Source organism: Puma concolor, chromosome A1 (assembly GCF_028749965.1).
Source record: "Puma concolor isolate L17-30 chromosome A1, mPumCon1.1.hap2, whole genome shotgun sequence".
In the NCBI taxonomy this organism is placed as follows: domain Eukaryota; kingdom Metazoa; phylum Chordata; class Mammalia; order Carnivora; family Felidae; genus Puma; species Puma concolor.
The window spans coordinates 129,553,676-129,566,832 of NC_141667.1; the positions used below are offsets into that span (position 1 = coordinate 129,553,676).

Genomic DNA, 13,157 nt, shown 5'->3' on the forward strand with positions numbered 1-13,157 from the left:
TAAGTGAGAGCTATGGGGCTGCCAAGGCCAAGAGTGCCGGTGGGCTGGGGAGGTCAGGACATCAGGTCCCTCTACCCAGAGACATGACTTAGAGGATTTTGTAGCATGCAGAAAGCATCACTTGGCTGACCTCTGTTGCTGGAGGCAAGGCCACAGTCATGAGGCACCACGGGTCTCTGTGATCCACAAGACCTGAAGGCTACAAAGCCTGGAGAGGATATACCCTGACCTAGCTCCTACCTTGCCCTGGCAGGGAATCCTCCTGGGATTCCGGAAGCAACTGCTTCCGGAGCATCTGCTGTGTGTCAGCATTCAACTCCCTCCCACTTAGAACTCTCAAAAAGGAGTTAACAAGTCAAGAGCATGGCTTATTCCTGACTTAAAGACTATTTAAAAGCCTGGAGATTTCCCAGATAAGACCTGCTTGTGGGACCCAGTTGGGACTGATGTGAAGACAACTCATGGCCTGTTTTTACTGAGTGCTTGCGTGAGCCAGGTCCCATGCCAAATGTCTTCCAGGCGTCGTTTCCCTATGTCATCTCAACCACCATAGGGGGTAGATGTACCATCGTCATTCCCATTTCACAGACAAGAAGACCAAGGCCCAGGGAGGTTATGTTTCTGGCCCAATGTCAGACTGAATGTGAGTGGCAATTTGAACCTAAGCCATCTGGCTCCAGAGCTGAACCCAAGTCTGGGCCCTCAGCCTCAAAGGCAAACTGCCAGTATTTCTGGAAATTTTCAATGGTTTGTGGGACCAAAGAATCTAAGAACAGAGACAGGCTACAAAGGTCCCTTGTCCCAGCCTCCCCTGTCTAGGGTCTCCCAGCCTGGAATGCCCAACTTACCTCACCACAGGCTCTGGAATGGCCTCTGCTCCAGCCGGCACCTGCACGCCCTTCTCCCATTCTTGTCGCCATGGGTCGGCCAGGATGTAGTAGTCATCCGGGCTGAGCTGGCAGGAATCTGGAATCTTCATGGCTGTGATCAAGTCTGTCCGGAACACCTGTCAGGAGCAGGAATGGAAAGAGTGCCTCAGGGTGGTCTGCTCCACAGCCAGGGCAGGAAAAGGCAAATGCAACTCCAGTGGGCTTTCTGTCCGCACCGCACTGCCCCCACTTTACTTCAAAGTAAGAAGCCAACACAAAAGCAATAATTACATTAACACACCTTCCCTGAACTCAGCACAGGGCTCTGCACAGAGATGTTCAATAAATGTGCTGAACGGAATTCACCTGTGTTCTGATCTGTTAAAGAACAGAGTTTGAATGATGGATGGGAGTGGAACTCAGGGAAGAGGAAAAACTTGCTGAGAAAGGCCAAAAACCTAAGGGAAAAATCAGATGGCAGGAAGGCTTCTGTGAATGCAATACTGCCATTAAGTGACTGCTTGGGGAATTTCTACTGAAGGTTTAAAATTACGCTCCATTGCTCATGTCCTCAATCTCTCTCAAAATAAATAAATAAATAAATAAATAAATAAATAAATAAATAAATAAAGGGGTGCCTGGGTGCCTCAGTTAAGCGGCCGACTTCAGCTCTGGTCATGATCTCATGATTTGTGAATTCGAACCCCGTGTCAGGCTCTGTGCTGACAGCTAGAGCCTGGAACCTGTTTGAGATTCTGTGTCTCCCTTTCTCTCTGGCCCTCCCCTGCTCTGTCCCTCTCTCTCAAAAGTAATAAACATTAAAAAAAATTTTTTTAAATAAATAAATAAAAACTTAAAAAAGCTGGGGGTGGGGGCACGCCTGTGTGGCTCAGTCAGTTAGGCGTCTGACCATGATCTCATGGTACTGAGTACAAGACCCTGAACTAATGGCATGGAACCTGCTTGGGATTCTCTCTCTTTGCCCTTCCCCTGCTCATGTCCTCAATCTCTCTCTCTCTCTCTCTCTCAAAATCAATAAATAAAAACTTAAAGTTATGTTAGTACTGCAACCACAGGCTCAAATGGAGGTGTGAAGAAGTACAGGGCACCAACCCCAGGCAAATATCAGAATCTTACATAAGTAGCTGAGGGAGAGGCCAGTCCCCAGGGGCAGCTCAGAGAATAGCTTCCCATGAGCCAGGGACTCCAACGTCCCTCAAGAACAAGGACACTGTGTCTCCTGCTCAGCCGGGGCAACAAAGTGCCATCCTCTGTGTGTGACAGAGTAAGAAGAAGAGAAGGTTGCATTCCTTCTTAGTCAAGCCCATCCAAAACTTCTCAGGACCAGGCCATGAATGTCTGCACCCTCATGCTCTGGTTTTCTTCTGGGCTACAGGTAACTCAGGGGGAATCTGCTTTTCCCAATGTTCTGTCTGTTGCCCACCCCCCCAACTCCAACTCCCTGCCTTCCACCCTGGAACAGTCTCCAAGCCCAGCCCCAGCTGACACCAGCAAATGCCTCTCTTGCCCAGTTGCCTGACCTCACTGTGGCCTCCCACAAAGGGATATTGCAGGACCTGGTGGCAGCTCCAGACACTATGTGACTTGCTTAGGCACCAACTTTCCCAGTGATTATCAAATCAGAATCACAAGTTGAGAAACCACTTCAATGAGTTTTCTAGGCCTATGACCAAATTCCAAACCAAACACTCCCCAGAAAAACCAGCATCACTGGCCTTCCAGGGGTTCATGACCAACCCGTTCAGTGGCAACCTCTGCCTGCCAGGGGCCCAAATCACTTGGCTGTGTGTGTCTCATTTGAATCTAGGGCCACAACAGCAAGAAAACAACTGAAATGGGTGCACCAAGGGGGCTTGAGGCAACATCGTCCAGAAATCTAATTAACATTTGCATCTAGCTAGAGAGCGCCCTGGCTTGAAAAAGGTCAAGTTTCTTGAAGACTCTATTTGCCAATATAATTTAATTGTTAAGACTAACACCCTAACATTTAATTAGGGTGCCAGTGTGAAAAAATTAAAATGAGATTATGATTAAATGCTAATTAAGCAGAAGATGAAATGTGGGGAAGATTTCACAGCCCTGATAATTTGCATATCTTATTAGCAAGCAGTAAGGCAGCTGATACAAGAACACAAACTCAGGCAGTAGGTGCTTCTGTGTTGTCTGTCTTTCACAAGTCCCCCTTTGCTGGCATGGGTCTTTCCCAGCTAAGGCCTCTTACGAGCCCAGCAGGGCTGGAGCTGGGCTATTCCCCTCTGGGCCCCAGGACAGGACCTGGTGGGGTGAATGGAACCCATAGTCAGCTCATCACTGCCTCCAAATTCTCCTGATCCAGGTAAGCCAAGTGGTATAGGTCGAAGCCCTGTCACTCCAATGCCATGGGGAGCCTCCCACCCAGGAGGGCGTATCACCTTGCTCCAGAAATCAACCCTTCACTACGGTCACTAAGTGCCCCTCCAAAAAGGCACGGGTAAGCCTGAAACCTTTTGCAGTTCTCTCATCCTGCGCTATAGTATAAGCATCATCTCTTTCAGGATTCCTTTCCCTGATCACCTTGATTCAGGGAGCACCAACTGCCCCACAGAGCCATGTTCCACCCTGTCATCCTGCCTCTCGTCCCAGCACTTAACACCCCCACAATTAACTGGTGTGCTCCTGTGGTTTGTTTCTTGCCATCTCCCCTGCCAAAGCAGTCCTGTGTTCTGCTATGTTCTCAGTGCCTGGCATAAAGACTGCCACATAGCAGGTGTTCAGTAAATAGTGATGAAATGAATGAATGCAAGAATGAATGAATGGCCCACTCTGGGGAATTATCTGAGGAGTCTGAGACCCCCAGCTGGCTCCTTGGGAGAGCTTTTTTTTTTTTTAACGTTTTTTATTTTTGAGACAGAGAGAGACAGAGCACGAACGGGGGAGGGGCAGAGAGAGAGAGGGAGACACAGAATCGGAAGCAGGCTCCAGGCTCTGAGCTGTCAACACAGAGCCCGACGCGGGGCTCGAACTCACAGACCGCGAGATCGTGACCTGAGCTGAAGTCGGACGCATAACTGACTGAGCCACTCAGGCGCCCCTTGGCAGAGCTTTTTGAACACGCACTAACAGGGTGAGATACCTCACGGATATATGCAGAGTTGAAATCCCCAAGCAGGGCTCAAAGCCCAAGGACCAGCACACTACCCAAGCTGGAGTCTGGGAAGCCAGAATGCCAAGCCACACCAGCAGGGGAGAGGTGGCCCTGAGGTAGGAACAGGAGTGGCACTAGAACTCTGCAGGAAGGGATCCCAGGCTCAACTGGATCAGAGATTCAGGAGGGAGAGAGAAATGGGGGGGGGAGAGAGAGAGAGAGAGAGAGAGTCTAGCCCCAAGACAGTTCCAAGTTTCATCCTAGGTCACTTAGGTAGCAGGTGGCAGACTGGACACAGTGGTCCTTTTGGGCAGGGGACTGATGGAAATTCAGGCAGGGGAGCACTATCCTAATAGTAGCAGCCAGCACTTAAGGAGCACTGGGTATTCAGCACCAGTCTAAAGGCAGTTCTTCAATTAATTTGAGTCCTTACACTAACTCTGTGAGGTAGATGCTACCATCATCCCTATTCTGAAACTAAAGTTAGTTAAATAACCTACACAAGGTCCTATACGCTGCAAGTGGCACAGGATCCTAGGCCATGAGCCACCCAACACTCCCCCCACAGCCCCTCTGCCTCTTTTGGCCACTTGCTCATTGCCTGCACAGAAGCCAAATCAGATAGCTTCCCCAAAGGCTGGACTATGTAAATTAGATGGTGGCCTTTGCAAACTCCAAGCCCTTGAATGGCCTTCCACTGTTCCCTCAGGCTGAGCTGTAGGGCCTACCAGGCCCTGTGGCCACACAAATACACTTCAGTCTCCTGAGCACTTTTCACTCTTGGCACATGGGAGGACGCTGCTGGGACGCTCTTCTCTCTTGCCAAAGTGGGGCTGGCCTGTTTCATCTTGGAGGTCTCAGACGGGTCCACATGTGCTCTGGGAAACCTTCCTGGATCCCAGGCTGGGTTCTGGGCTTCCTGTGAACTCCCACAGGTCCTGTATTGGAATCCCCTGGTTTCCTACTCCATAGCCCCCACATGAAGGAGGTGAGTTCAGTGAGGTCCAGCTGGGTCACAGGCTGGGGCCCAATAGTGTACATAGGGCCTAGCACATGCAAGGTGCCAACAAAGGCTGAATGACTCAAAAGTCTTTCACGAATCTACCACCACTTTCTTGGGTTACTGCCCAAGGCTACATATAAGCTGGGCACCTTGGTACTCTGTACCTTCCAAAGGAGCCTCTGTGCATTTATATAAAACCTGTCCACAAATATGGCAACCCCACTATCACCCAAACATCCTTTTTGTTCTAAACAGCCAGAGGTTATGCTTGAAAGAAGCTCAATTACTCTTCTAAAATGCCTTTGAATTATTTATGAAAACTAAATAAAGAATAAAATGGACGCTGATGAACTGGAGGCCTTGTCATGGCGAGAAAGTTGGAAGTTGGAAAACAAGCAATTTTCCAAGAATGTGAATGTTTACTATTTTTTCTCTTATGGCAGAAAATGACAAATTGTCTTTAAAGGTCTGCTGCCTAGCAACCAAGTTCTGAGCTGCCTGGGAGATGTTAATTGTAGCTTCTTCAAACAGTATGAAGAATGGTTAAAGGTCTAAAACTTCAAACAGTATGAAGAATGTTTAATAACCAGTCTGAATGCCAAAGTGCCAACATGGCTCTGGAGGGAGCCGAAGACCGTGTTCTCCCCAGATCTAGCAACAATGCACATGGCCTTGAACTCCATTTCCTTTTCCTGAGACTGAAGACTACAGCCACTGAGCCATCTGTCTGGTTTTCCACACCTACTTCCCCAGGAAGAACCCCAAACAGACTCTGCCAGAAACCATCAGTGGAGTCTGGTACGACCTCCTGAAGCAAAGACAGTGACAACAGGCAACTTTCACTATGCTATGCACAGAGCTCTTGTATTTCATATGTGATCACAAGACTTGTGGATGTTATTTGACTATTTCATCCTGGGACCTTGGCCTGTTTCCTTTTCTCAAGGGGGAATTATTGTATCAGAGAGTATTTCAGACCAAGAGACACCAAGAGGAAGTTCAGTTACTTAAGGAAAGGCTCCAGCACTTGTCATAATTATAAAATATGATTATTTGTGTAATAATTTGTTTAATGTCCATCTCCTCTAGTAATTAAGCTGAGAAAAGCAGAGACTGCATGTGTCTGGTTTATCATGGTGCCTCTCTACGGCACAGTGCCTGGCATGCACCAGGTACTCAAGAAATGGGGTACAACAGGGCACCTGGATGGCTCAGCCAGTTAAGCATCTGACTTTGGCTCAGGACATGAAATCACAGTTTGCAAGCTCGAGCCCTGCAGTGGGTGAGCCCCACTTCTCTCTTTCTCTCTCTCACTCCACCCTCACTCATTTGCCCCCTCTCTCTCTCAAAAAAAAAAAAAAAAAACAAGAAAAAGAAAATGAAAAAGAAATGGTTTACAACAAATGAATGAATGAATGAATGAACCCCAGGATTTGTCTAAGTATGATTAAACTCTGAAGCTTCCTGTCCTGCCTAGTAGGGAGAGTGGAGGCAGGGAGCTGAACTGAAAGGTCCCTCTAGGTGGACTTTAGGAACTGGTGTTGGTCACTGTCCCAAAGCCAATGAAAACAGCTTTGGCCAAGAGTGCCTCTCCTTGACCTCTGTCCACATTAGGAGTAAAGGTAGGAGTGGCACCCTCCTCCTAATCTCCCCCAAAATGGAGGGTCTGTCTTGAAAAAGCCAAGTGAAATTACTACCAAATACCTCATTTTGTTTGTTTATTTATTTAATGTTTGTTTATTTTTGAGGGAAAGAGAGAGAGAGAGAGAGAGAGAGAGAGAGAGAGAGAGAGAGAGAACGCAAGCAGGGGAAGGACAGAGAGAAAGGGAGACATAATCCAAAGCAGGCTCCAGGCTCTGAACTGTCAGCACAGAGCCTGACACAGGGTTCAAACTCATGGACTGCGAGATCATGACCTGAGGTGAAGTTGGATGCTTAACTGACTGAACCACCCAGGCACCCTCCAAATACCTCATTTTAAATCACAATTGCTTTTTCTGAGCACTTCATCTCTTTAGAAACAATAGCTAATGCTGAAAAGTCATTGTCCTGTTAAAACAAGGTGCATGCTAAATGCTTTTTGTACATGATATACACACACACACACGCTTAACCTCACCTAATTCATATTACCCCCATTTTACAGACAGAGAAACTGAGACTCAAAGAAGTAAAGCACTCATTTGAGGCCTGCATTGTACTTTAATCACTGCAATACTGCCAAGGAGCCAGTCAGATATTTCTTCTTTTAAGAACTTTTTCTTTGGGAATGCAAGCTGGTGCAGCCACTCTGGAAAACAGTGTGGAGGTTCCTCAAAAAACTAAAAATAGAAGTGCCCTACGACCCAGCAATTGCACTACTAGGCATTTACCCACGGGATACAGGTGTGCTGTGTCGAAGGGACACATGCACCCCCATGTTTATAGCAGCACTATCAACAATAGCCAAAGTATGGAAAGAGCCCAAATGTCCATCGATGCATGAATGGATAAAGAAGATGTGATATATATATACAATGGAGTATTACTCGGAAATCAAAAAGAACGACATCTTGCCATCTGCAACTACGTGGATGGAACTAGAGGGTATTATGCTAAGTGAAATTAGTCAGAGAAAGACAAACATCATATGACTTCACTCATATGAGGACTTTAAGAGACAAAACAGATGAACATAAGGGAAGGGAAGCAAAAATAGTATAAAAACAGGGAGGGGGACAAAACAGAAGAGACTCATAAATATGGAGAACAAACTGAAGGTTACTGGTTGGGTTGTGGGAGGGGGGATGGGCTAAATGGGCACTAAGGAATTTAGTGCTTAGGGCACTAAGGAATCCACCCCTGAAATCATTGTTGCACTATATGCTAACTAATTTGGATGTAAATTTTAAAAAATAAAATTAAAAATAATTAATTAGTTAATTAATTAATTAAAAAAAAAAAGAAAATGCTCTAAGAAAAGAGAGGCCAGGGCCTAGAGTCAGAAAGAAGACCAGTTCATAGGCTGAGGGGATTGTTAAGACTCTTTGGGTCAGTTTATTTGATCAGAACCCTTTGCTTATAAACCTGAAGTTCCTAATAATACAGATAATACTTTGATATTGAAGAAGCATATGCATGTGTTTTGATCTTCAATAACTTTTCTTCTTGTGCTAGACTAGATGATATAAAATGTAGTCAAATGGTAATTAGCGATAATACTGATAATAGTAGATAACATTATATGAGCTTTTTTGCAATGAAAATTTTTTAGACTACTTCTACAGTGAAGTTTTGAGATTAATTGATGAGGGTATTTCCTTGGCTTTACTACTTTTTTGGGAATTTCTGTTTGAATTTTTAACAATTAAATATTTTTATTAGTGTGTAGTTTAATTCCTTTATATTTGCCATTGAAATAAATAGGATACTTTGATATGAGAAAAAAAAAAGAACTCTTTCTTGGGCTGGAACACGATAAAAATATCTCAAGCCAAGAACAAACTTAAATTAGGCATAAAACATCAGAGAAGCACTCTGAGTGTAGCCACACTCTGCCCAGCCCCATCCAAGCTACCACTAGGTTAATTTGGTCAGACACTTCTCCCCCCTCCTCTCTCTCTGTCTCTGTCTCTGTCACACACACCCTCTTTCTCTTTCACAAGGATAACAGCACTTCCTGCTCTTTAAAGAATTTATTACACACATTTCTTTTGCAAGAGAAGCCCCAGAGGCCAGGAGGAATTTCCAGCTGGCAGGAGCAGTGGTGTTTCCAACTATACTAGAAGTGGATTCTGCCCCCCACCCCAGAGGAAGGCGGTGAGAGTCTCAGAAAGTAGGCACTTAACCCAGTGGAAGGGCTCCCCTTCATCGCCCGCCTGGCTGCCTTACTGCCTCATGGGGCGGCAGAGGAGCCTCTGGCTATAAACATAGCTTAAGACCACAGGGCAAACATGAAACCTTTTTCGATTTCTCCTGTTTGACCTCTCAAGATTATGGGCATTTTGTTACAATATATGCCATCACTGTTTTAATATAAAATCTGTCATTTCAAACATCTGCATAGCACCTGTACTCCTCCAGGAAAACATCTTATTTATCCTGTGGTTTTGCATCTCAGCAATACATTCTGGCTACCCGTGCCTTCACCCAAGGTTGAAGGGTCCCATTTTTAGAAACAACAGGTCAAGCCAATAAGCTTCATCCTTGCTCTTCACTTGCTGCTTTTTCAGAAGGGGTCGGGGAGACTTCTATAGGAACTTTCACGGACACTGGTGCTGGCAGACACCTCAGTGGTGACAGAAACTGTTCACAAGAATCACTTTTTTCTAGCAGGCCCCTTCTTCCCCTAGGGCAAGAAGCTGAGCATTGGTGAAGGGCCCCTGTGGAACCCGCAGAGAGGCCCTATTCTCTCCTCTAGGGATATACTGATTTGTCACCAGGGCCTGCAAAGGAAGCTGACGGTCAGGTCCCAACTCCTACCTACCCTGTTCTGGGACCATCAAGGCTTTGACCCCAGGGAGGCCAGTTTTACCTCCACTTATTTCTGGGATCTCCTCCACCTTCAGGCTTCAGAGGCCTCAGCAAAGGACAGTCCTATCTACTGAACAGAAACTCCATGGCAGGGCTCTACAGATAACGACCTGCAGGCTCAGGGAGATAGAGTCACTTGCCCAAAGTCACAGAGCTCCTCAGTGGCAAAGCTGGCTGCACCTCCCATAACGGACACTTTCCTGTGTAGCACCTGCATCCTGCTGCCAGTCAAAGGACCAGTTCCCCAGGGACAGGGCCTGCATTTTCTGTACCCCTAGCACCCAGCTGGGCCTATCAGGCGTTCTCAAGTGCTTGCTGAGTTTAATCATTATCAGTAGCTCTTGGGTCCTGGAGACCCATGTCCCTGCCCACTGGCTGATTTCCGGGGACTCAGACTTCCTGAAAACCCTGTCTGGAGGGGAAACCCCACCACTCGGCCTGCCCTTCCTTCTACCTTTCTGCCCAGGCCTGAGGAAGACACAGCCTCAAACAGCAGCCTCCAACCTAGGGGGCTGGCCTCATTTCTCCTCCAGAACTCCTTCATAGCTCGGCCAGGGCGATGGAAACCTGTCTGTCCCCCTGGCCACTATGTGAGTAGGGGTCAGCTGGGGGCCTGCCCTCAACCACACTCCCTGCTTTTGCTTAGTTCACTGAAACAGGCTGGAAAGCCTCCTCTTCCTCCTTCAACCTCAGGGTCCTTCCAGGAAGGATCAAGCCAGGACCTCCTGTCTTAGTAAATTAAGGAGAAAGGTCTGTGGCAGTAGACCAACAAAAGGGCTTTAAAAAAGAACAGATACTTGGGACTACACTCCAGGCCATTTAAGTCAGAATTCCTGGGGGTGAGGTGGGATGGGATGGGGGCCTGGTATTAATATTTAAAAGAATAATCTTTGGGATTCCATCAGATTCTCAGAAATAGGCCCCACAAAGTGTTAAGCACCAATAATGGTTATACCATCTGGTCAGACAAGCCAGGCCAGAAATCCAAGGCCTCAGCATGGTTTATACACTAGTACCACCTTCCCAGGGCAGGCTAATCCCTTCTACTCCTTCAGGACTTAAGCCTTAAGTGACAAATCTCAGCTTTGTTGGGATCCTATAGGCAGGCAGAACAGAGGAAGGGGGCAGCCTGTGTCCTTGGGGTCAACACTACCTTTTCCTTCTACTACCAAAGGGGCCAACTTCAGACTTGGTTCACTTTTACCAAAAATCCAGCCTCTCAAGAATCCCGGGGCCTGTCCCTTCAGCTCCAGTACTGAGACCTGTACTCCCCCCCGCCCCCAACTCTGGCTGAGGGAGGCCACCCACTGGTTACAGGCCAGAGGGGAAGCTGGGTCTCAAGGCCTCAGCCCTGTCCAGGGTCCTGACTCCTGATCCGAACACTTTTTTCTGCCCTACAGCACCTTACTCCAGTGTAGATGGGGCTCTGAGATTTATACCTTCGGGTGCACTGGGAAGGGCAGCCCCTGACAGGTCATCACAGGGGCAGTCGCCCATCTGGCATAAACCCAAGCCCAGCCCTTTCTGTGGCTTTTGGCTTAACTAGGTGTTGGTACTGCTGCTATGCTATATACTCCTGGCCCTCAAATCCCCCATGCCATCACTGTCCACATTCAGAGATGAAGAGACAAAGGGAACCAAGGGTTCCCCACCAGGGAGGGGAATGCACCATGCACATCCATTTGCAAACATTGTGGCTGGGACCTTGGGCCAGACTGACAACTACCCCACATGTGTCTTACTTTAGAGTACTGTAAAGTTGGGACTCCCAGATCCCCTTTCACCAGGGCGACCAAAGCCCTTGGTCCCCAGGCCCAGCAGACTCTAAAGGCCCGCCTCTCCAACCCATTCACAGAAAGAGAGGGGAACAGCCCAGAGAGGAGATTTAGTGTTAACGTTATCTGCCGCCAAATCGTTGCTTTTCATCTCTGCCTTCTCATGAGCCAAATAATTTGGAAGCTTTCATTGATGGTTTCCTCTCGGCCCCACGATCACTTGGAATTTATGCCGGCTATGGCTCAGCCTCCTCACTTAGGGGACAAGGGAAACCTCACAGGCTGCACTCCAGCCTGCTGTGGGAGGAAAAGCTTGTCCTTGGCGACAGTTCAAGGCAGTGAGGACTTCCTCAGCCCTCCTGGAGCCCAGGACTTGAGGGCGGGTGATGCCAGTCAGGCCTCAGAGCTGCCTGCAGAGGCCCCTGGGCTCGAACCCAGAGCCATGCACAACCATTAGCCAGCAAGGCCTGGCATCAACGGCCTTTTGATGATTTAACTCTATTTTTAGGTGGAGAAAGGTTCAAAGGCTCTGCGCTGGAAAACCCAAGAGGGAGGGGAATTTTCAACCCCATGCAAATCACTCTTCCCCTCGGCCTTTGCAGACACCTGTTTCCTCCCAGCCCCTGGCCTATCCAGGATAGAGATGGCAGTCCTGCCCCTGGGATTTCTACCCTGAGAAATGGCCCCACCTCCTCCTGGAGCTTGGAGGAAGCAGGGTAGGCAGAGTCTGGGGAACCAGCCAGCCCCAGGAGCTCCCCAGAACTGCCCAACTCTTCTCCAACATTGAGAGCAGGGGCAGGCAGAATCCTCATCTCCAAAATGGGAAGAGAATTCCTGCTTCCTAGGTACTTGGAAGGCACATAAAGGTGGCTATTGTTTTACTAATTCAACCATAGCCACTGGGGAGCCCCTGTGGCTCTAAGAAGAGGGTGGGGGAGGACAGGTGGGGAATAAGGGTGGAGGAGCAGAAAGGCAGCCCCAGAGGCTCCCAGGGCTCTAGAGCACACTCTGCCTCTTATGTCCCAGTGCCCTTGAGCACATCCCATATAGCCACTGAGCAGGGCTAGTCCACGAGGGCACTAAGAATCTCAAAACAGCATCCCCCTGCCCACCTCTTGTTCCAGTCCTCACGGCATTCCTAGAGGTATCTCCTTCCATCTCCACCCCTCTCCCACAGGGCCAAAGGAAGACACTAAGTTAAAGGATGGGGATGGGAGACATCGGGTCTCAACTACCTGCCCTCCCCTGCCAAACATACAAAAGTCCTAGGCTAGGCCAGCTCCAGGACCTGGGGAGTTATTTTTCAAATGCAAGGTTCTACAAAAGATGCCTCCACTGCATCTTAGGGGCTGGCTAACTACTGCTGCTCAGGATTGGCCCCCATAGTCATGAATGCCCCTGTGGTTAGTGGGGAGAGAGGACTCCAGGCTCAGAACAAAGATACCCTCCCCCACTCCATGTCAGGAGCTCTGCCTCAAGACTCTAGGCCCTTCTACCCTTGGCACTACTGGCCTCAAGAGCGTCAAGTCCTGGCTATACAGATCCTCAATTTCTTTACTGTAAGAGGAGGATTGAGAACCCTAAGTTACTTTTAAGGATTAAAAAAGTCAAGTGTTCAGCCCAGCTCCTGGCTACTCTGTAGGCTACAGAACAATGTCTCTCTTAAGGCCCAGATTCAAACCCCCTGCTTCTTGGGTGTTCAATGCTCTTTCAATTGCTTCTGGGCCAAGGGCATCTGCTGTCCCCAGTGCAATGCACTGAAGACCTGAAAGAGAGTGATGTGGCCCTAGGATGTGATTTGTCAGTGGCCACAAGAAGCAGGATCACAATGGCCCCACATGTCCAGCACTACC

At 48.2% G+C, this 13,157-nt stretch overlaps 1 protein-coding gene across 10 annotated transcripts in view; it reads right to left on the reverse strand.

Moving 5' to 3' along the window:
- Positions 1–13,157, reverse strand: part of JADE2 (jade family PHD finger 2) — a 134,605-nt gene that overhangs the window by 27,750 nt on the left and 93,698 nt on the right. For all 10 annotated transcript variants that reach the window (XM_086703891.1, XM_086703866.1, XM_086703901.1 and 7 more), the window contains one exon: positions 849–1,006. In XM_086703891.1, the coding sequence (XP_086560017.1) occupies positions 849–1,006 (158 nt within the window). The remainder of the gene's footprint in view (positions 1–848; positions 1,007–13,157) is intronic.